The sequence below is a fragment of the Archocentrus centrarchus genome, chromosome 15 (genome assembly GCF_007364275.1).
Source record: "Archocentrus centrarchus isolate MPI-CPG fArcCen1 chromosome 15, fArcCen1, whole genome shotgun sequence".
In the NCBI taxonomy this organism is placed as follows: domain Eukaryota; kingdom Metazoa; phylum Chordata; class Actinopteri; order Cichliformes; family Cichlidae; genus Archocentrus; species Archocentrus centrarchus.
In genome coordinates this window covers 9,718,296-9,742,877 of record NC_044360.1, presented here as the reverse complement: position 1 = coordinate 9,742,877, position 24,582 = coordinate 9,718,296, and the positions used below count along the sequence as shown (strand labels likewise).

Sequence of the window (24,582 nt, the reverse complement as noted above, 5' to 3'; positions counted from 1 at the left end):
TCTAAATTCTCCTTTTTAAACATCTTGTTTAAGCATTTCACAAACCTTTTCAGCTCCTTGGTTCACTCAGTTACTGTCTTAACACATATCAGACATTTGCCAAAGTATTTGGACTGCAGCAGGACAGCGAGCTACTTTTACTACTGTGAAGAGTCTTGTATTCAGTTGGTGCTTTTCCCAAAGTTAATCTGTGTAAAGTGGTCAGGTAACCCAGCTGCTGCCACCCACTCATCTTAAAATGATATCAGTGTTTCATATAATAATCAAATACAAAAGCGTTGCACAACTACAGAATATTCATGTAGCTCATTTTAAATGAATAGCACTTAAATATATCACTGTTGCAACAATCAGAGCATCTGGTTTGAAACCTGCTTATAAAAAGGTTGTATTATAAATATAAAGCATAATTTAGAGCTGGTGTTTGGGACTTTAACTTTTTTAAATTGCCAAGGGGGGGGGGGCAACCAAAAAAGTTTGATACCTGGGGTTTTAAAACAAAAAAAAGAACCCATAAAACTTTGCTTTGGAATGTGATTCTTTCTGTGAACGCCATCAGGCAAGGACAAACACTGACTACCTGTGGTGTGACTCAGTCCGGAAAATTCGGAAACCAAAAGATAAAAATTCAAAATGTAATTCTTTATCAATCTAGGTTGCATTTTGAAAATTGCACCTCAAAGGTGAGTTTAGACTTTACCTGGGGAAATCAAGTTCTTTGAACGTGTATGAATTACAAAATTAGCACCTGACCTGGACCTTGAAAATTAAAGATTCCCTGATACCTCCTGTAGTTCAATGGAATGTGATTTAATTTTTTTTTTAAATCTTATTTTTGGTTAACTGTGATCAAAATAGAGAAAAGAATTTTAAGTGAACCTATTATATTTCCTGTATTTTTTTTTTTTTTGGAGGGGGGGGGGGGTCAAATATTTCCCATTTCAGTGGTGGATGTTCATATTAAATATAGCAAAGTTTAAAATAACAAGGTCAGCACATGTACAACCCCAAATCTCAGGCTTCAGCCAAAGCTAAATGTTCAGTTCAGACTTTTAGCTTTGGCTCATGTCAGAAGGAGCAGACAGTCTTAATATCTCTGTTCTCTATGAGCACAGCAGTTCAACCCACCTCCTGCTCAAACCTTCTGTTTTAGAGGGGCGGCCAATCAGAATAAAGCTGCCTTAAAGGATGGGGAAGGGACAGAGGATGACTTGAGGTGCTTCATCATGGCCCAGCATAAGATAGGGATGATTTTAAACCGCGAATAGTCCAAGAAGAAAAGTACAGAGTTGGAACAGTACAGATCCATTTTACAGATGGATCTATACAGCACCTACGTGAGTCGTGAGCAGATCCTGCTTCACTGGGCGGGGTCACAGAAGGTTGAGAATCACTGTTATACATTTAACTAAAAACTTAATGAGTGGGTTCACAGCAGGAAGAGGACAGGTTTAACAAATAACCAACGATGGCTCAGCTCCCACCCAACAAAGGCAGACCAGACTTGAGGACCAGGGCCCTGAACCTGGCAACCTTTGTTAATGTATTTGTTTTTGACTGAGCCTTCCCTGCTACAACATATCAAAATATCTGCTGTCAGACTCCATTTTGGTTTTGTTGTAATTATTAACAAAAAAGACTGCCACCTGTCCAAATACTTTGGCAAACTCAGATGAATTCCCTCCTTTAAAGAGCCTGTAAAGTCTCCCTTTTCAATTAAAACATTCCCATAAGCATGGAAATAAACACACACACACGCACATCCCCACACACGATGAAAGAAAAGGATCTCATCAGATTTGTGGTATCAACAGACAACTGGGCACAAACAGAACTACTGAGAACCATACAAAACATCACATAGTTTCAGTACTGATTTTACGACGCATCATTGTGGTGCAAAAAGTGGGAGGGACACAGTTTTCATGACATGTCAGATATGTCCACAGCACAGGCGCTTGATACAGTAGAACGGGGCTCACGCATGATTCAAATTATTTTTTACAGTCTGCTTGACTGTGTTAGCACACAGATATGTGATGGTCTAAAGCATCGATGTGGTTTCTGCTTTTAGGAGACCACCAACAACAGGATAGGTGGTGCATGGGTTACTATTAAGCAGCGCAGCACAGGACAAGACAGACAGCAAGCCTCACTCCTCCACTGGTACAAAGTCACACACTCACAAAATTTCTACAACAGTGGAAAAAAACAGTGCTGCAAAGTTTAACCACTGACACACATGAAATTTTTTTGTCCTCTTAAAAGGCAGAATCTTTGATCGCATGTGCTTTCATGACGTGTTTTTGTCCCAACATTTCAGTATTCAGTGTGTGCATTGATCAGTGTGTGAGGGGATGAATCTCCATTCATTTCATACCCTTAATATATTTAAGCTCTGGATAAAACAAATGAAAACTATCAAGATCAAAACACTAACAGCTACAACATTTACAACAAAAATTGACCAAAAAAAAGGGACCAAATTCACTGACTGCAGTTGATCAGCGAAGGTCCCAGAGCCCTCTAGCCGGTGTAGCCCTCTTCCCATCATGCCTTTTTTTTTTTTCTCTCCTCTTGTCCAATCCCTCGGCTGCGTTCCTTTTTAAACATGCTTTTTTTTAATAGTGCCAGGACTTCACACAGAAGTACAGCAAGCCAAGACGGACAATATACAAATTGTTTCAAGAACACAATCAGAACAAGAGACAGGCATAAGGGTGACGACATCATCACACGTCGTGGTGCTACTAAGGGATGGTTAGCGAAGGTCACGACAGATGTGGAGATTGTAAAAGAGAAGGAATGATGAAAGTAGAGTGGCAGAGGTAGGGTGAAAGGGAAGGATTTTGGCAAGCATAACCTGAAGTTGCAGAAAGGTTCACTCCATCAGAAGAGCGACCACAACAGCATCGAGTCTTAAGTGTCTGTGCAAAAACAGTACAGGCCATCAGAGTTAAAATAAATCATGCTTTACATCAAACACACACAGAGAAAAAAGAAAAGTTCAATTGAGAGCGTCCGTGCTTTCAGACCAGGTAGTTTAGAGATGTGAGGAGCTTTAGACTTTGACCAATGGTGCTGCCTAGTGTCCAAATGCAAACAGTGCAGGGCAGACAGATGGAGGCCTTCTGCAACTTCAGGATGAGCTGGCCTGGATGCTGTGTCTAAAGCTCAGGAGAGGCTCAACCTCAAAAGCTGGAGCACGGGGACTTTGAGTGTGTGTGCATGCATGTTGTTGCATGTGAATATGTTTGTATTTACATCTCGGGACCACAAAACCAAAAAAAACCAAACCCAAAAGACAAACACCAATGCACTCATGCCCCACTCCCCTACCTACACCTTGAAAGCAAATGATATTTCCCCCATTCCTCCTATATAAATATCTGTTTATACACAATTCTGTTAAATAAAATCCCTCTCTTTTGGTTAATATTTATTTTTCAACACAAAATACTTTAAAACAGTATCCCACATTCAGGAGATAAAACAGAATGTTTCATAACACATATTACAAAAAAAGATCAAATGAAAATAAAGGTCCCTTTAGTAATGCATTGCAACACCTAAACCCCTTTAAAACATTGTGTGCAGATACTCAAACCTGACACTTAAAACTGTTAAATTCCGATGTTAACTTTACATTAGTTGCTCCCGTTCCCATAAACCCCACCCACAGATACCTTCCAGCTGTAAAATGACTACTAAAGCAGACACTCTGAACAGAAGTCACATTTTTCCAGACATCCTCGCTGCCCCAGTCACTGTGCAAACTGTACTTGTTTTTCACTTGTTTATATATAATTTTGAACACGTTAATACTTTTCCACATGGCAGACAAACAAATAGAGGGGGAAATGAAGGCCATGGGAGAGAAGGATCAGGACAGCATCACCCCTGTGTTGCCACCAGAAGCATGCACCATCTGCAAGAAGGGGCCGATATCAGCTGGGCCCCAACATCATCTAGCTAGGGTTGGACTGGATTGGTGTTGGTCGGTCATTCAGCCAAGCTTTTAAGATATGCTTTTTTTTTTTTTTTTTCTTCTTTTTTGGGTTTACGTGTCACCCACCCCCCACCCCTCTTTTTTTTTAATTTATTTATTTTTTTAAATTGTAAGGTATGTTTCCCACATTTGTGTTTTCCAAGCAGCCTCTTCCCGGGCAGGATCCAGGCACCGCTCCGACCACGGAGAATAAATGCTCCCAATAGCTTTAGAGTTCAGGCAAAGCTGGAAAAAGGAGAGCACTGTGGTTAGTAAGCAAGCTGTCTTTAGGGTTCAGTTCATCAAAATTACAAAAAAAAAAAACCCATAAACCTTCATGCAGACAGTTTAGGTCTCATCTGTTTCTGAATTTTGTGTTCAAAACATAAGCAGTAAACAAACTGTGCTCACAGTTTGAGCTGCGACTGTCAGGAGGTTGGAGAGTAACAGGCCATCAAAGCATTGCCGCCACGCTCTGAAGCTGATTATTTGCACAATTGGTGCAAAACCTGTTATCCCATGTCTGAATTCACTAAATTATACAATAGAACTTCTAGTTTGTGTTTACTTGGAAATCTTGGGAAGAAAGCCAAACAGGTTTCCATTTAGGTAGGTGGCTTGTTGTAGGCAGACAAAACATGTCAAGTGCAGCTTAGATTTACTCTGTTCCTTCTACAGATCTATGAAAACTTCATAGTTAGGGTAATGAGGAAAATAACTACAGTTTCACTTTTATATCCATGCAGCCTCAGCAGGTCCCTAAGGTCTGCTGATCAGGGTCTGCTGGCTGCTTTTGCAGCAGTGGCTCCCAGACTCTGGAACTTGGTGATCTCTCTTAAAACGCAGCTAAAAACAAATCTTTTTTTTTAAACTAGTTTTTGGGTAACTCACTGAGCAGTTCTTATGACACTCACTCTTAAATAGTAGTTGCAAGTAGAAATGAACAAAGCAAGAATCTGTGGATTATCCAAAAAATGGAGATTGACACTTTGTAAGTTCTGATTAAAATGTAAAACTTTCCAACTAAAGCTAGAAACAGAATGTGAGTTAACAACAGCTGTGACTTTATGCTTGAAACACCTGTGCTGTGTTGATGAGAGTTCAACTGAAGGTGAACCAGGCCTGGGCTGTTCTTTCGTGTAATATAAATTTATATCACAAAATGGTACATTGAGTCTGTGTAGCTTTATTTTTTTAACCAGACACATTAACAAGACATTGTTATTTACAATAGTGACCTGGCAAACACATCCCTAAACATCAACACACCTTCTGGTAAAATGCTGCCCTCTGGTTGTAAATTCTCAGAGGGTGACCACAATAAAACTGTGTGGTTTTATTTAAACCACACAGTTTTTAAACTCTGATGGATATCACCAAACTGCCACACAGGGAAGTTTCACTCAGTTTGCATTTAAGTCACAAATGTGCCATGCACGCTAAAGTTTTATGGGGTTTAGCTTTAGGCAGTGCAGTACTCGGTGACTAGTGACAGAAATAAAGAGTTTTGAATTTAAGTTGGATACTCAAATGTGTTGTATTGTAGGTGGGAGATGAACAACAGGATTCCATTGCTGTAAGTAATAAAAAATTCTTCCACTTTGCATTGATGCTGCATAGCAAAACTTCTCAGAGCCAAATAACCTGTGCAAAGACATTTTGCAGTCCACAATGATGCTTTTACATGACATGGAACTGCTACTACACTTTTCAGGCTGTCACGCTGAGGTGACATCACCCTACCTGGGCCCGAGTTCTCAGTTCACTGCAGGGGTGCGGCTGGTGCTCCTGAGCAGTGGAAGTGCACATTGAGCCATTTGGCATCACGGCGATGCCACACACGAGTCTCCTCCGACTGGCAGGAACGCGGCCGTCCCTGACTGTCGATGTACTGTGTCAGACGGATGTAGGCGATGCAGGCCGCATCCTCACCAATCAGATGGACATGGGGGTTGAGAATAGTGGTGTGCACTGGTTTGCTGTTTTTACTCAGAACTATGGACAGAAATGTGCAAATCAGCTGCTTGTAACAGGTCAGAGGCTATTTAATAGCTGAGGATGCTGTAGATGACACATTGGGAGCTTCACACTGCTTTAACTTTGACATTAAATGCAACTGAATACGTAGACTGCAAGTATAAAAGTATTACTTATCATTTAACATACATCTCCCCCAAAATTGAGTATGACATTAAGTTTCTGCGATCAAAAGAAAAAGTTCAAATTCACTGGATCCACTACCACAAAACGCTTCTCTTCAGTTGGATTTTAGATTGTTGTTTTGACAAAAAAGACAAACAACCTCGGGTCCAGAAAGAGATCCAGGAAAAAAAAAAGGGAGGGGCTCTACCAGATTTATACATTATAGAAAATAAGTTGCAGCCTTAAATTAGAGGGTATAAAGATCCAGCATGCTTGGTTACATTTTATCATTAATTTTGATAGTGGGACTTCTTGTGGGCAGAAACGTCTGCGTGCTCAATAACAGAATAACATGTTACCATGTGGAAATTCTGACCAAAAGTCATTCTCTGGGACTCAGTCAATTCATTTTTATTTGTATAGTACCATTTCACACACTCATGCTCTATCGAGTGAGCTTTTCAACTGATTATGGCAACTTTGGTCATTTGCAGACAAACACAACAATGTGCTCAGCAAGATGGAACAAGAGATGGTGTAAATGCAGAGTAATAAATTATATAATCTCTCAGATTTTTGAATGTAAGCTTGTTTACTTTAGTTAATTAACACATCAGTGTAGACTGAATTCTTGTTAGCAAATGCCAACTACCATGGATTCAAAGTGATCAAGAACTCCAGGAGGATGTGGTAAAAATCCACTTAACTGAGTAACTTACGATTCTCAAAGTAGAACTTGTGAAAGTCCATTCCCTCCACCAGGTTTCCAAGGGCCTCTGGTTCAAAAGAAGTGAGTCCAGGGTCACAGATTCTCCTGTCAGAGGAAAAGACAACCAAAGATAATCCTCAAGTGAAAGATGAGCCAGATTAAAATCTGCAAAACAGATAGACACACTGACCACAAAAGGAGCACAGTAATCTACAGTACTGTAAAAAAAGAAGTCTGGAGCTGTGCCTCTTTTCTTTATATTTTGCAAGGAAAACGGGAAATAATAGCAATGATTTATTGTAACATGTTTAAGCATACACAGAAATACAATATATAAGGCAAAAACAGAGTTTGTACAATTCTAACAAGCTTGAAAGTCAGTATTTGGTGTGATCATCTTTATTCTTCAAAACAGTTTGAACTCTCTTAGGTAGCTTTCGGGTAATTTCTTTAATAAATCTTCAGGAATAGTTCTCCAGGCTTCTTGAAGGACAGTCAAAGCTCTTCTTTGGGTATTTCCTGCCTCTTGTTGTCTGTCATGTATAGACAACACTGATTCATCCCTTGAGTTAGGTGCCTTTCTTTTAATGCATGAATGATTCACAGGTCAGTGTTAATTGGCTTACCAAAATAAACAAAAGTATCCAGTTCCTTTCTAAATGGTCAGGTACAAGGACTGGACTGAAAATGACTTTTAAAAAAAGCAGCCGATGTCCAAGCTTTGAAAAATCATCAAAAAGTCTGGAGAACTATTTCTCAATTTTAAAAAAAATTACAAGAAAGTCTGGCTCCTTGGAAGCAAAATCTAAAGAAATGAGGGGTGGCTCAAGACTTTCGTCACTTACAACACTGTGCAAAATGTTTTTGACAAGGCACTTGAACAATGATGACCTTTACACAAAACTAATAATATATATATGCAAACTTACGTGTAAGCATCAAAATCGCCATTGTTGATGGCTTCAATCAGTTGTTCCGTCATCTTTATTATCTCCTGTTTACGAGCTGAAAGCAGAAAGAGGGGAGGAGGGAGGGCATGCAGAAGAGGTCACAGATTATCACGGATCATTTGGAGGCTGAACATGCACATCGCACACCGCATGCTTTCCCTCAACTGTACTGCCTGACATTTGAAATAAGCTCTACACATGGGGGCATTGCCTCTGGTATAAATGACAGTGGCATTTGAAGTAACCCAAACACATCACACACTTCAATGTTGAACACGGAATCAAGACTACTTGATGCTGTAGATAATGGCCGCTAAAACCAGCAAACACCTAAGCTAACTTGTCTTGACTAAAACAATTCCAAAAATCTTTGGCTGTGCACAAACACCAACTGTTTACTACATTTTCTTTAATTTGAGAGCACTAAAATACTACAGGAAGATCATCATTCTGAAAAACACCAAATATTAAGTAAATCTGTAGCAGAGCTTATCAAAAGGGCACTAACGCCATCTACACACACACACACGCAGCATAAACCAGCAGAAATTTGCACACACCAGACTTTATGGATTTGTATGCTAAAATTACATCACCTAACATGCAGCTGCTGAGCCAGAAAATCCAGCCCAGCAAAACTCAGACCTGCATGTCTTCTTAAGTCTTCTGTCAACAAATGACACAGAAAGTTTGAACAAAATGCTTCAGGAGCCTTTGCACAAACACAGCAAAACCTGCCTGTCACTTACTCTGCTGCGAGTTGCTGCTGCCTGTGGGGGGTGACAGAGTGAACTCTGCTGCAGGACAGGAGCTCTGACCCGGACTGGGCTGAGCTACAGGAACACTGGGGCTGCTAACAGCCTCCTGCAGGGGACCAGCTGCAGGTAGATAGTCATCCCGGTAAATAATGTTATATACATGACTTTGCTACTTTGTTTATTATATGAAATAGTGTTTTAAGAAAGTTAGATACAGATAAAATACACAAAGGGGAGCAGTAAATTGCAGTTATATCAGAATGCCAGTAGATGGCAGCACAGTAGGTGGAACAAGCGCAGATGGTGGCTCAAAGAGCAAAAGAGCTGATATTCCTATTTGCATGTCATCTTTTTGCCACAAGAATGTCTTGTGTTGCTTGGTCCTAACCTACTGTTGTCTGTTGCAAGAGAAAAAGGCCAAGACAGAAAGGTCAGAGCTGAGAGTCGAATCAGGTAAACTGCAGCTGACTTACAGGTGGGTGTTGGGCACTGAGGAGACGGGGTCTGAGCCTGCTCCTCAGTAGTGCTGGACTGTGTTAACCCTGCACTGTCTGTACTGGTAGACTCAGTGGCGGCCGCTGCTCTCGTCACAGGACACAAACACACAAATACACAGAGATACACACTGACTGGGAGTCAAAGGATGTTCCTACAATCTGAGAGGAACTCATTATTTGTTTATCCAATAATACACATCAAACTCATTGATTGTTTAGTGTGACATCTTTGAAAAGTATTCAATTTTACCTCACATGAAAGCATCAAATAATCAAATTTATTGAATACTACGCTGCAAAATGACTCCTATTGGCTTACTAAATGTTTTGTCGCTGTTGTTGTGCGACTTATTACAAAAAAGTGATACAAAGAGCTGATCTGTAAGACAGAAACCAGCTGAACACACACCAGAGACTACAAAGAAAGACAACCTGGACATGACACTCCAAGCGGCACACTTGTGCTCCAAAGTGAGCACCCTTTCAGCATCAAAGCCCAGCAACCTGGTGCACCAGCAGTTATGTCTAACTTCAGACATGAAGTTTGAAATTACAAAAAATAAGGTTGCCCCCCACCCACTTAAAACCACAAGGCACATTTACCTTATAACATATTCACACAGTACTTTATTCTACACTGTATTCACACCTACAGCCAATTTTAACATGAACTGCAGGTAGAAAGAGCCCAGGGATTCAAACCCAGAACATTCTTGCTGTGAAGGGACAGTGCTAACCACTGCACACAACCTGATCCCTGAATCTGAGGAGCTGATGCAACACTAAAGTTAGTATAGAGTTAATATCCACAGTAGACAAGAGAAATAAAATTAGACTCATCAAGCAGATTCTTTCATCCTAGCAAAGTAGGAACGCATTCAAACTCAGAGAAGGACAAAAGAGAGGATGAACAACAGTTTCTCAATTGCATGTCAGTAATGATCCTCTTTAAGATCGAGTGGTAGTAAATCCATGAATGTTGCCTTAAGTAACAGGATTAACTCTTTTCTGGAAAGCTGCAGGTAGCTCTGTGCCATTTCATTCAACTGAAAACCTTAAAAGGTCATCCCTGAGGCCGAGGATGGCTTAATTAAAGGCTTAAGTGGTGTTTGATGGCAGCGTGCAGACACTCACACAAACCAACAATCAAAATGAGGCAAAACATGTAGTACACACATCAGTGAGCTTTGAAGGTGTCAAATTTGAGGGATCCTGTGCTACAGCTTATTCAGATGATGATGTAATTACTGGAAGAGCAGAACGCTTTTGTTCTCTGCACACAGTAGTGTTTACTCTCGGTCATTCTTCCTAATCCCTCCCACAGATCCATGAGGTACTGCTCACTCAAGCCATGGCTTTGACTTTCTAATACAACTGTGATTAAAACTCACAACAGGAAGAACCTTTAAGCGATTACAGCATCTTTAAAAACATTCGCAGATAATCCTCCTGAAAAGTGTGTGTGTGTGTGTGTGTGTGTGTGTGTGTGTGTGTGTGTGTGTGTGTGTGTGTGTGTGTGTGTATGAGAGAGAGAGAAAAAATTAGGTTTCAAATAATTCATGTTCGTTTCTGTCAAGTAGATATTTTTTTTGTTTTGTTTGTAAACAATCTTTCAAAAAAATTGCAGTCAAATTGTAGTGACTTTACATTAAAATCTGTTTAGGATCAGAAAGCTTTGTCTTGCTGTGAATTTCAACTTTCTTATGGCTCAGTCAGTAATAATAGGAACCTTGCGACCTCCTTGTAATTAGGAAGGAAAAAAAACCTGGTTGATTTCATTGGATTTTTTTCTGCATTTCACAACTGATTGCAAGTAGTTGGGTGGCCACTTTCAATTGCAGATGATTGCACAGGTCACATAGCGAGAGGTGCCCGACTCAGACTACAATCGCTCTACGACAGATTGGAGAATGTTTGTAAATAACTGCCATCTGATTCACAAATAGAAAGATTGCCATCACATTGCAATCAATCAGTCTGCAACAATGAGTGCAACTTGTCTGCGGCACATCTCTTTCCAATAGGGGACCAGAATCATTTGATTGTATTCTGATTATACTCCTATAAATAAGTAGTAATGTAAGTGGTTAATGTGAATTTCTGTTTGTAGACAATGACAGATTTGCAATTTCTGCCCATTTATCCCGAACTGATTACATGTAATTACAAACATGAACCTATTCAACCACAAACTAATAGCAGACTGACTCACACATCTGGTCGCAATAATCTTGGCTGTGCTGCAGACTCAAACCACTGTTTTCCCTAGTGTGACTGTAACACTGAACTCTACAATAAGCTGAAAACTGCATTTCTCTGATATCAGTTCATTTGGGCTAACAACAGACACTATATCAAAATACCATTCAGCATTCATCTGCTGACTCTTGACTAACCAATGCATTGTTTTGTAAAGCAAGTTAACAAAACTTTTTACATTTGAAACAGTGATTGTCTTACATTTTGACAGCTACATTTCAATTTCAACCAGTTCTACATGAACCACACACATTAGCTGGGTAACACTCCATCCTATTAACTGTTAAACCGCTTTTGGAAAGGGAAAGAATTTAACTCAGAACAAACTACAGCATGAAAGCATGTTGACAGAAGCAATAGCTGTGACCTGCTATTTTGTTACAGGGCTCACTTATTAGGCCCTCTTAAAGGAATTAATAGAGACAACAGAAAAAAGCATTATCTGGTATAGCAGTACTGCTAAGTCCGTCAACTTGCACAGCGTTTAGATGTAGCGTTTATCTTTCCTGTGATGCCCATCCAACTCCAAAACATACTGAGTATCCCAGCCTGAAGTGCCCTACTGAAGCTCTTTGTAGTGAAACAGCAGAGTTGACAGGTGCCCGAAAGCTCTATCCAGCAAACATGCATTACCTTAATATAAAGTGAAGAAATAAATATTGTCATTTTTATATATGTCTGATCTGGATAGGATGCAAAGTGAACCAGACTAGGCATGCAGAGTAGGTGAAAGTTGGACAAGTACCTTTCCTACCTTTCATCTCCTCCTCTTCTATGTTATTACAGCTCTCAGTGGAGCCCTGTCAAACACAAAGGGATAAGACATAAAGAGAAGCTGACAGAGAGAGGAGGAGTTGGTGGAAAGAGGAAAAAGTTGGATGAGGGAGAGGTGGACAATCATCTTTTAATTTGTAACCGAGACAAATTGGGAAGCTTTGGACAGCTATAAAGACACAGAGACAACCTGATGGACAGATGGAGGGTACATGACTCCCTCCCAGGAGCACAAACCAGCCAGAACAGCAGTGAAGAGAAGTGCAGATCCACACATTACAAACAACGTGTGGGAGCAGTTTGAAATTCATTTTAACAGGAAGGAGTGTGTAAGTGCAGATTAGTGTAGAACCACCTCTCAAGAGGAAACATGCCCATGTGGCAAAGTGAGAAAAGTTTCAGTGTAAAGGAAACAGTGCAACAGCATTAGCATTTGAATATCTAGTGATACTGGTATTTTACAAGCTTGTGCACCAACACAACAGTGAACGCTGTGTGGCAGTTGGTTCCTGTTTTAGTAAAAAGTCTGCTTGTGCTGCTGTTAAAGAGTACGTGTAGGATTTTCTCTTTCACATAAATATTAAATTTGGTGGTTTAGAAGGGTAGCAGTGTTTTACAGTAGTTAATTAGAGCAGCACGAGTCTTTGTAAGTTGGGAAAAGGCAATGAAAACATCTTAGTCGGTCAAAATCAGGTGCTCTGAGCTGAGAGAACCTGAAAACTTAAAACCTGAGAAAATTATCAATGAAACCATCTCAAAGTGAAGTAAACTGGGCTTTTCATATACTTTTATGTTTAATTTTCAATAGCCAAATTCCCATGTTCCTAGATAAGCAGTATGCCACCTAAAAACATTTTGATGGCAATGTATGCAAAAATGAGAAAATCCTCCACAAGTGTTAGTGGTGGCTTGAGGCTGGAGTAGAGGCAGCTTACCTTGGTGCCGTCAGCTGGGTTGTGTACAACAGTTGTCTGGGCTTCCTGGGGGGAGGTAGGAGACACTTTACCATGCAGGGAGGGTATGGATGGGGAGGGGGGGCACCAGCAAAAGATGCCAGGGAATACCAACATATTCCACGATGACAGACGCATGAGCGCACACCAAAACAAAGCACAGTACAGAGACTGTAGAGCATTTATGGTGATTAAATCCGTGACTGTCGATGTCAAGGTGCTCAGTGTCAGTCTGTTTCCCCATTCACCAGCACTGTGGCCTACAGGATTGTTTTAGAACCTCCGAAATGCATGAAAAAAAGCCATGAACACAGCTAAACATATATTCACCACCAGCTAAGGCCATGACTGAGGAGGAGGGTTCAGCAATTTGTAAGCCACACTAAAAATCTCACATGGCTATAGTGGCTTTAAGTCTAAGCTAGTAAATGCTCAAATAGTAGCTCACAGCTCAACAACAAATTATCCAAGAGTCTGATCTTTCACATCTCAACACTCTATCACATGTGAGATGAAGGCTATGGTTTTATGGTGACTTTGTGTTTGTGCAACCACTCCTCATCCTTAGCCTTGACCCTATGACAGAAACATTCAGCACAAAGCAATTCAAGAGCTCCAAGTATTGGACAGTTTAGAAAACAAACCCACAGTATCCTGGTTTAGTCAGTCAGTAGCACTTGCCTGATGTCCACCAACACTGGACCCAACTTTTAGAACATGCAGCCCCTTCAGTGACACGTGGGATTATGTAGAATTTAAAGTCTTACAAGTAACAGAGGGACGACAGTCCCTGATTGTAACCTCTAATTATGTGGGTTACCCCACTGATTGGAAAGGCAGTCTGGACTCTAAAAGAATCACTAGCATTTGTCATTGCCATAAGTAAAAATCTATAAAAGTAACATGAGTACATTCTTGGAGATTTAAATAAGCATACTGATGCCAGATTAATTTTTGAGTGGCAAATTTAATTTACTGTATATAAAAGATGGAAGCTTGTTGCAAAACCTTGAACTGAGCATTTTGACTGTTGCCATCTACTGTTTTGAAACTGGGTGTGAAGTGCAAGGGGTGGATCTCACTAATTAACCAAGGCATGCAGTAGCACCATGTCAGTCATAAGCTTATCCTTCTTCATCCCTCTTTTTGACTGATGGAGACCAAAATTATGTTTGACTTAAAGCTTGTAATTAAGAGCATGAAAATATCAAGAAAAAAATTACTGTGGTCATAAATAATGGAGGTAAAGGAAATTCGATATAACCACATTTCTTCTTGCAATCAGAGGACTTGCCCCCTGCTGGCCATTAGTAAGAATGCAGGTTTAAGGGACCCGCATAATGGCTTTACTTTGCAGACCCAGAATCTATGAACACTATGGTAAATTTTAAGCTACCAACAGCAACTAGTTAGCTTAGCTCAGTACATGTAAAGCTAATATCTTTATAAAACCATATTTGTTTAGTTTAAAAAAAAAAAAAAACAAGTATCAAATTATTTAGATTTTCTAAAGAACGTTAATTACTAGAAACACTCAAGTCTTCAGTACCTTAATTGGTAGTAGGTGGATTTTGTTACCTAGATGTTTTCCTGTATAGTCTTGTGCTAGGCTAAGCTAATATAAAATTTGATACTATGCAGAAGTTAAAGTTGCTGTAATCATACTTACTCCTATAGCTGTCTACAGAATTGATTGCTAAATCTATAAACCACCTTATGATGCCTAAAGCATTTGCTTTGAGAAAGTTCCCCAGTTCATTTCCAGGAGGCAACACAATCCCAGCCTCTGGAGATCACAAGCTAGTATACTTCTAGTGCTGGTCCCTAGCCAGGATAAATGGGATGGTATCCAGTGTAAATCCATGCCAAATCAAATATGCAACCCCTTGGGAAATAAGGGCGCAGCCAAAAGTACCTAGCCATCTCTAAATGTTTATTATGTTAAACTGCTGGAAATATTTTACATTTACATTTTAAAAATAATATTTTGGCATTTACATTAACATTTTAATGATTCACATAATTTAATCAGGCTGGGATTGTGTTGCCTCCTGGAAATGAACTGGGGAACTTTCTCAAAGCAAATGCTTTAGGCATCATACGGTGGTTTATAGATTTAGCAATCAATTCTGTAGACAGCTATAGGAGTAAGTATGATTACAGCAACTTTAACTTCTGCATAGTATCAAAGATATATTAATTTCTTTCACACTAACCCAATGGACTATTTCTGGATCATTTTAGGTCTTTAAAAAAAAAACAAAAAAAAAAAACAAGTAGCTACACTGCAGATCAAATAAAACTATTTGGTGAAAAGAAGAAATTGCTTCCATTAAGTACGCCTTTCCTTGGCATGTCTTATGTTGCCACATTTTCCATATTTCCTGCCTGAGACAATCATTGTTAAAACGCTGTTGTATGTTGTATAAATGGCTTAATCCCACAAACACAGGGGCTGCATCCTCTTGCAAAAATATGGCCTGTTTTTTCACTTGTCAACTTAGGCTGCTGTTTTACCCAGAAGCCCCCATCATTTACCACTCACAAATTGAAGAGCAATTTGTGAAAGGTCATCTTTTGATGTAGTAGAGGCAATAACCTCCACTTCAAAGGCAAACCATCAACAAGGCTCTGGTGACACAGTTGAACACACAAAGGAGTCACCAGGATGTGGCTGAGCAGAACTTGATTGAAGTGTCTGCTGTTGTACCACAAAATGAAAGTCATTTGTCTACCTGTCAGGGTCATGCACCATGTAAATATATAGAAGTGTGTGCAAGGAGGTATGGGTAAAACGCAAGCCAGAAGAGACACACTCAAAGGTGTAAGCCAGTCATTTAATTTTAAAGTCATCAAATTCACTGCCAAGATCAGTTTGTGTTCGAAACAGAAGCAGAGAGGCAGGCGATGATCGATGAGACAGAGGACAAGGAAAAGATTTTACTTAACATGGGAAGTGACAAAAAGATGATGAGGGGATAGAACTAAACATTAAAAAGATGGGAAACAATGAAATGATACTACAGAAAGCAAAGAAACCAAATAGAGATGAGGTACCATTGGTGCTGAAGATGACATGCTGCTGTCTTTGGTGCTGCTGCTGCTTACTACACTGTTTTTACTGTTGTTTCCCTGCGACTGGGGCAAAGAAACACAACACAGAGTGACTTCCACTCCTCCCATTAAGCCATAAACCAAGCTATGGGAATCACAGGTGGAAAATAGGAATGGAGCCATTATAAGGCCTTTAAAAATATTCTGCATATTGTAATTGTGCAGCTTTTGGTCCTGCACAATCGAGGCAAGAGCCATATGTGCAGGAGTTAAATGCTAAAGAAATTTATCTGAATATCTGTATCAATCATCTGCACCGTGCTATGCTGGTGCACTTTAAAGGGCAGGTGTACAGTAATCTTCAGTATGCCTTCTATGCATGTAGCTTTAAAACTTCTTTCGATGATCAAGGGTTCATAGAAACAAAGTAACACAAATATGGTTTTTTTCTATAATAAAATTGTAAGTTGTGAACTGGAAGTTTTTTTTTTTAAAGCAATAAACATATTTTCAGGGTGAATGATTGAATTTTTTTTTCCCAGCACTTAGAAAATGTGAATCATTTGCTGGGATAGAAAGAGAAATCAGAAGTTTGTGTCTAAAGCAAGTTCAGCAGTCCAAGTCTGTGCATGCAGTGAAAGGCCTTGGTAGCAGGTTTTTTTCTAATGTGTGCACATATGCATGTATACAATAGATTGAGGTGGTTTAAGTTGTTTTTTTTCTCTTCATTAGCTCATGCAAAGCTAATGGTAAAGCCTGTTTAATCCATAAAACTACTTAAAGGATCTTCTTGACAGATCCTATTTATTGCCTTGACTGAGTTTTAACAAGTGCACTCTGTCCAAACCTCATTGGCTCGCCAGTTTAGAAAAAAAAAGAAAAAGATTCACAGAAACACTTGAAAGAAAAAAAAAAAATCCACGTAAAGGTTTCATTTAAAAAAAAAAAAAATTTGGAATTAGCATTTCTGCTTAGTTACAATATAGGTAGTATGAAATGTAATTAAAAATAACACTGGCTGCACTCTCGGGGAATCAACTAACATAATTAAAGTTATGAAGTTTAATATAAGGTAGGAGACGCATTTACAATGTGCTTCTAACTTCAGTGTGTGCAACCCATGAAAAACTTTACGTAAACCCTACCCAAAATTGGCTTTTGTGAGCAAAAACTGCAAAAAAAAAAAAAGTCTGCTACAGTACCTTTCAGCTTGGGAAAATAGTTGTATCCCTGTTTAGGAAGATTATTCAGCAGACAGAGAGTGTGTGACAAAGATGGTGCTGACTGCATTATGGAAAATGTAGGATCTAGGGGTTTAGAGAGCTTAACCTACCCTAGGGACTAAAAGTTGGGCTAATTCTGTCTTTTTAATCTCTTGCTGTTGAGTTAAAATAACTTTTTTTGCTTGCTTGCTCAAACACTAATTTTGTTGGCAGCTAAAAGCCAAAGTACTGTTTCTGAAAGATGACAAAGGTATAGGTTATGTTACAGCTGCAGATTAATGCTGGAATGTGTGACGTGAACAGAACGCAGTTTCAGCTGGACTTTCCCCTCGGCCTCAGGCTAACTGGGGGGGGGGATACAAATATTCCCACAGGAAAGTTAAGAGGTGTGGACGAATGGATTACGTCAATGAAAGATTAAGGGCAAAGTGCTGGGAGGTTTCAGCTGTTTTTCTGCAACTCTCAGAAGAGCAAATTACCCCAGTGTGACTTTAAAAAAGTATTTTGGCAGTCTCTGAGGCCTACTAAGAACAACTTCTAACAGAATAACTAATGTGCAATGCTGACACTATCAAGAAAGCAGATTACAGTTTTGACATCTTTTACTGTATTTCAGGGCTGGCAGAGAAAGATTTCCAGTTAATAAGAAATATCTCAACTTTTAAGAAGTTCAAATATGCGAAAATATACTTTGTGTGGACATAAAAGATCAATTTCTTAATTCGACATGCAGCCTTGTTCCCCTCTGTTTCAAAAAAATATCTGTTATCTTTGGGAGTCTGAGAACTTCAGTGCTGTTAAAACAACTTGAGCAGAGTTTCCAATAGAAAAGCACAAATGCTGCTATAGTAACATAAACAATAGGTTCTTTTAAAGACACCCCCCCACTAACTTCAAAATGACTGTTTACCAGAATAAAAATATTCAGAAAAGCACAATAATGACTGAAAATGTTAATTAGGACTCAAACCTAGACACTTTTTTTAGTGCTGAAATCTTTCTATAATAAATAAATACAACTGTGTAGTATTTTTCCTTCTAAAGTTTTAAGTTTTGAAAGGGTGGGTTCTTTTGTCAGAGATGAGGATAAAATGGACATTGTATGAAAAAAATCTCTTTGCATTGTTTTTTAAAAATTTATTTTGTATCATGTTATCCACAGAGATGCAAACCTACCACTAATAAGTCTATAGTATTAAGTTTTTTTTAAAGCAAATAAGGTATCAGCTTTACTTTAGAAAAAAATGCAGTGAGGTAAAAATTTAACCATCCAAACAGATCAACAGATCAAATACCTGATACCTAAGATTATTTTATATACATAATTTAGAGGCTCAAACTTTCTCTAGTTCATATGGGGGGAAATTATCCGCAGGTGACAAAGACAGCTGTTTTATTTACTGTAAAAGGGGAAAAAAGTATTCACTCAAACGAAACGTAATGAGGGTACAATAAACATGCAACAACTGAAGAAAAGAAGAATGGTGGTATCTTGAGTCTAGCAGTGATTAAGATGTCCCACACTCCAGTGATGGTCAGGTATGAAGCGAAAATGCGGATCCATGGATAAATGAGTCACACATCAGAAGGGGATAACTGGAGAGGGGAGCGTGTTTGTGTGTGTGTTTGTTATTTGTTTAAATGGTTTTGGTGGCGCTTCCAGAGGAAGGGAATGTGGGGATGTTGTATGAATTTGGAAAAATCCAACAAAAACTGTCAAACGACCCCTAAAGCATCTCTGCACAAAAGAAAAAAAATGAAACAGAGAGGGAGAAGGGAGGACTGGAGGGGCAAAGACTTGCATAGAAGACGGACAAAAAAAAAGTAAAAAGAAAAAAAAACTGAACAAAAACGACAGAGCCGATCTCACCATCAAACAAACACTTGAGCTGGACTTCCTTTTCTGACAGACGGCAATGGAAAAGAGGAGGGAAAAAAATAAGGATTCATCGGGAACTAATCAAAAAAAGACAAAAAAAAGTGAAGCTGCCAGATTGATCCCAGAGAGAAAAACAAAACAGCTGCACAAGCTTATACAGGAATAATGATGAGATAAAGGGATTCAGAAAAATCAGAATCAGCTGCAAAAATAAATAATAATATAGATATATATATATATCGGGAATTTTTTTTTAAGTTAACTGAAGGTGTTCAATAAGCGGTTGTGCAGTTTATCACGTTTAGGGGTTTAGTTACTGTTTAAGTTACTGTATGTAATGGGAGTTTTGTTTTGGCCCTTGTTGATTATGGCAGTTCACTGCATGCACTGACGCTGACTGTTGATCAAAACAAACATCGCCGTGGGTCAAAGAAAAACTGGTGGTTAAAACACGAACAAAACCCCTCAAAACAAAACAGTGTTTTAAAAGCTTTCTACTCTTTAGATAAGCTTGTTAGTTTTACTTTAATCTCAAATGTGTGTTGACTCATAAACATGATTAAGCACCTACTTCATTTTTAAAATAAATCCTATGCCCTAAGCCACAAAAATCTTTAAAACACATTGAACAGACCTTAGAAAAACTACGAAGCACCAGAGCACTTAGGTGATCTAACTCATCTGTTGTTCATCATATCACAGTTAAAAATGTTATCAGACAGTAGTTCAGGCGACAGACCGAAAAGGAAACGGGAGAGAAAAGATCATGAGAATAAGTAAAACAGTAACATCACGAAAACCCTTGTGGGTCAGAGAGCTTACCTTCACACCGTCCGACTTTTTGTTTAGTAAGGTTTTACATGCTGAAAGAAAGTGAGAAAAGATGATAAAGACACAGTTTGAGGGCCGCTTTCCAATAAACAGAAGAGTCGTGATCACAGATAACTAAACAGATAAAGAGACTTAAGAAATATTTAGGAGTGATGAGACCAACATAGAATAAATGATGTGAAAAAGAAAAACATCTTTTGTTGGTAAAATTTAAATCATTCATAACAGCAAACATCCTCATGGCCCCTTCACAATTATTACTTTACATTGTAATGTACATAACAATGTCCATGCAGATTTTTTTTGTCTAGTAACAAGCCCAAATCCCACATTTCCTTTCCAGTGTATTATTGCAGTTCTGTAAGGAAGCCCATTCACACCAAGATTGTATAAATGAAATAAATAACTTTTTTTGTAAATTAATTAAGTAAAATTGTTGCATGGAGAATCAAAATGATGATACAGTAAAAACATGAAAAAATGAATACAATGAAAAAAAAATGGGACCATCTTAATATTTGGTTAGTTTTAAAAAATGATCTAATTATATATTTTGTTAGAGCAGGTCAAGATTATGAGTTCAGATGCTAATAAATCTACATTTTAATTTACTGTTTAAAAGTTTTACCATTTTTTTTTTCTTGTTTCAATGGTAAAAGATAGAAAATTTGGGGATTTAGGGGCATTATCATAGGCTTTTTGTTTTCCTCTTCACTTCTCTGCTTTCCAAAGCAGTTTTAAATTGAAAGCTTATTTTACATTTGGTTTAATTTTTTTTTTTTTTTTTTAATTTGATCAATTTCATTTTCCATTATTTTTTTTTCTTTTGAACATTTATTGTTCTGTATGCATCTCTGGTAGAAGAACAATGACTAAGTTTAACTTTTTTTAATTTCACCATTATACTTGGGCAAAATCATCCTCTATACTGCCAAAAATATTAAACACTTTTTCATTCATTCATTCAATGATAGCATCAGCTTCAGCTTCAGTTCAGTTCATCAGTAATCCGAATATCATATATATTCTACTTTGGTGTTTGATTTTAATTGCTGGCTTTCAGGGGCCAAATATAAATTCATAAATGAATGAGTGAAAGAGCTGTTTTTTTTTAAACCTAAAAGCTCCTCCTATATTTACCTTGCATGTGCTTCTTGTTGAAATAAGGAAAATAATGTTTCTTTGTAATACAGCTAACAACTTTGCTCATCTCAAACACCATCTAAAGTCCAATAATCTAATTTGTGTTAAGCACACAATGACCTAATAAATCAAGTCCGTGAACCTGAAAACCTGACCACACAGTTTTAACACTTATACAGAAATGACAATACATCTGACAAAAAGGAAAATAAAACTGTAAACCGTTCACATGCATAAACACACAAACACTGACTAAAAATAAACACTTTAGCAACACTTATTTGTGTTAGAGCCATGTTCCAGTGATTCACCCTTACCTTCCATTTAAAAAGAAGGAAGGATGGCAATGAAAAAGGTAAGAGAACAGTATTCAATATCTGCATCTTAACGTCTGAACTGAAAGATGACAACTGCAGGCAACACCTGTCAGATTGCTACTGCGTGTTAAAAGGCATTCTTTAATCATTTTCACAGAGGTGATGGTTCATGCAGTCATCAAAATGTCTGGCATGCAACATCTATTTCCAAGTCTTCCTCATATAAAGTGCCGAGTAGTGCATTCCCAACAGAAATTGAGGAGAAACCTTTAAGCTCAGGATGTCATCCATACAAATTTAAAGCAGATTTCTTCACTGTAACACTGTATGTAACACTCAGTCTTGTTAAGTGAAGAAATTTAATTGTTGGAATCTAGCAAAAAGGGAAAGTTGTTGAGCATCTTATCAGCGAAGCATCCTCTTGTTGATCAAACTGAGTTACCTGTAAGACCAGCCTTTAAAGGGGACCCATTACACTTTTCCTTATTTTCCGTGTTATAAATACTGTTACAAAGGCACTTATTAAATTTGGTGAAAGTTCCATGAGGTCAGCAGATGTAAATGCGAGCTCTAAACACTCAAGTTTCACATTTTTGTACTCTTGGTTTTGTATGATTTCAAAGACTGCAGATATTCCTAGTAGCCTTCTCCAGCTTTGAGTACAGCAGCCCCACCTACCTGCTGTTCAAATCTTCTGTTTAGGCACTGGGCAGCCAATCAGAAGAAAGCTGTCTTAAAGCCATGGTGGCCTTAAAAGGAAAATAGCTGAACTAAGGGTCTGCACCAAGGCCCAGTAGAAGATAAGAATTTTTTTTTTTTTTCCTCTAGTGGAGTCCAAGAATAAAAAATGAAGCAATTACAATAGGGCCTTCGCACATTTCGTGCTCGGGCCCTAAAAATATAGAGTTGGAATAAAAAACATAATAGGTCCTCTTTAATCAAGAAGCCAGTGCTGTCGTATGACCCACACATGTAAAGGGTTCAGTATGCTTCAAACAAACGAATTAGTTTGAGCATGCCTGAAAACAAAGTTGTCCTGAATCATCACCCTGGGAGGTGGAGCTAAAAGCCTGTGCTATAACACAAGATGTAAGGGAAGTTTCAGAGAATGGAAAGGGTGCTTGGGAATTGAACTGTGGATTACTGACAATGTGAACATTATAGGTTATTGGAGTTAGGGAAGATTTCAGGTGGTTGTGGCTTAGGAGGTAGAGATGGTCATCTACTAATCAGAAAGTCAGTGGTTCAACCCCTGGTGGCTCCGGTCTGCATGCCAGAGTATCCTTAGGCAAGATAATGAACCGCAAGTTGCTCCCGATGTGTTCATCGGGGTGTGTGTGTGTGTGTGTGTGTGTGTGTGTGTGTGTGTGTGTGTGTGTGTGAGAGAGAAAGCAGAGTAGAACATGCTTATGTGAACAGGTGAATGGGACATGCCGTATAAAGCCCTCTGAGTGCTCATGTGCAGCAGGAAAGCACAATATAAGTCCATTTACTATTTATTTGATTTTTGTTTCCATAAACATAACATAAAGGTCCTTAAGTCCAATACAAGAAGTGATAATGTCCTTTATTTTTATACAGTACATCATAGCTGTTTGTCCTAACTTAGCTTTTACAAGTATACAAGATTTTTTGTTTTAGTATTCATCAACTTTATAGATCACTAACTGTATGTGTGGCCTGCCCCAGTTTACAAATATCAGTGACATGAAACCACAACTCAAAGCCATCCATGTGCTGATACCCCACTAACCAATATATGTGTGTGTTAATTTGTGCTGATATACATATTTCTTGCATGATGACCTGATAGTCGCATAAGCACTTTGTTTGAAGCACACTGAAAGGTTTTCTTTAGTTTTATTTGTTCAAAGAAAAACAAGAGCAGGCAGGAGAGAGAGGACACAAAGAAAATAGTTAACACAGGACAGTTCACATTCTGTTTATCCAGCTTCCCATGCAGGTTGGCAAACTGCACTGTACGCTCATAAACATGCTTGGCTGGCTGTTACTGCCAGAGCCATGCCGAGGGAAGGTTGCAGCGAGCACAGGCAGGCATCGACTGGGCATCAGTACTGTGGATCCAAATCAATTTAAAGAAGGCAAAGCTGCAGGAGTTACAAGTTAAATACTGGTTTTTCTGTATATATTCATAATATAAATGGTGATGCAGCAGAGGAAAGGACTTATATCTGTGCTAATGCAAAGATATATAACCAGAGCTTTGCTTGGTGACAGCTGAGGTAGCTGGAAGGAGGTCAGAGGATCATGCTGGGTGTCATTTAAATGGCTGTTGTGTTCGACACAGGAAATTAAATATCCAGTCCTGGAGAGGAGGTCTGTTTATTAGACCATTAAGAAGGCTCAGGAGTACTGAAAGGTCAGTAGCTGAGCTTTATCTGTGGATTTATATGTTTGTATGTGACTGTAAGATGCCCCAGTGCAGTGATGACCACTTAAAAGTGATCAATCATTGTGCAGGCAGCAGGTGGTTGTGGTGGTGGGGGGAGGGGAGGGTTCAAGCAGCTCAGGCCACATGCCAAAAGCCTCAGCACGAAGCTGGCAGTGCCCGACTCCAACACCCCCTCTAGCAGACGTACCTTCCTGTGCCATTGCGGCCGTGCTGGTGGTAGCGGCAGGACTGGTGTGCTGCCGTCCCACTATTGGACAGAGAGGGATTCAGTGTGGTACCGAAGGTGGGGCGAGAGCCCGACTAAACCTTAAAAGTCTTAATTCTTTCTCTTTAATAAACTTTTTAGACAAGAATGATAAAATGTGGCTCTTGTGGTGCTCAGAGAGCTGCTTACTGTTTTTGACATTTTAACTTTAATAATTAATAAAATGTAATATCAAACTCCATTTTTATTAGGGATGTGAAGTGAAGCAATAGATGGGAAATCTTGTCAGCATTAAAATGCCTGAGCCCCAAATTACTGGTTTTACTTCTTATGTGTATTCTTCACTGAAGTAGTATGAAACAAGCTTAGAGTTACATATGAAGCATTTCAGGGGAGTGGCTGGTCTGCTTACTTGAGTCTGGATCAGTCTTAGTCTTTACAAAGTAGTTGGACATAATCCAATGGAGCTACTTTGCTTACATGAAGA

The 24,582-nt window shown here is 38.9% G+C and overlaps 1 protein-coding gene across 18 annotated transcripts in view; it reads right to left on the bottom strand.

Moving 5' to 3' along the window:
• Positions 1 to 885: 885 nt before the first annotated feature.
• camk2g2 (calcium/calmodulin-dependent protein kinase (CaM kinase) II gamma 2) overlaps positions 886 to 24,582 on the bottom strand; it is an 89,511-nt gene continuing 65,814 nt past the window's right edge. Inside the window, exons 13-23 of one of the 18 annotated variants that reach the window (XM_030747924.1) lie at positions 24,078 to 24,137; positions 20,009 to 20,049; positions 16,088 to 16,168; positions 13,013 to 13,057; positions 12,049 to 12,103; positions 9,021 to 9,125; positions 8,539 to 8,667; positions 7,769 to 7,844; positions 6,850 to 6,944; positions 5,732 to 5,983; positions 886 to 4,234 (exon numbers count right to left, since the gene is read on the bottom strand). In XM_030747924.1, coding sequence (XP_030603784.1) covers positions 5,751 to 5,983; positions 6,850 to 6,944; positions 7,769 to 7,844; positions 8,539 to 8,667; positions 9,021 to 9,125; positions 12,049 to 12,103; positions 13,013 to 13,057; positions 16,088 to 16,168; positions 20,009 to 20,049; positions 24,078 to 24,137 — 920 coding nt within the window. In that variant the 3' untranslated portion in view covers positions 886 to 4,234; positions 5,732 to 5,750. Of the gene's footprint in view, positions 4,235 to 5,731; positions 5,984 to 6,849; positions 6,945 to 7,768; positions 7,845 to 8,538; positions 8,668 to 9,020; positions 9,126 to 12,048; positions 12,104 to 13,012; positions 13,058 to 16,087; positions 16,169 to 20,008; positions 20,050 to 24,077; positions 24,138 to 24,582 lie in introns of those variants that run through there. The other 17 variants (XM_030747925.1, XM_030747926.1, XM_030747928.1 and 14 more) reach the window with 17 other exon arrangements.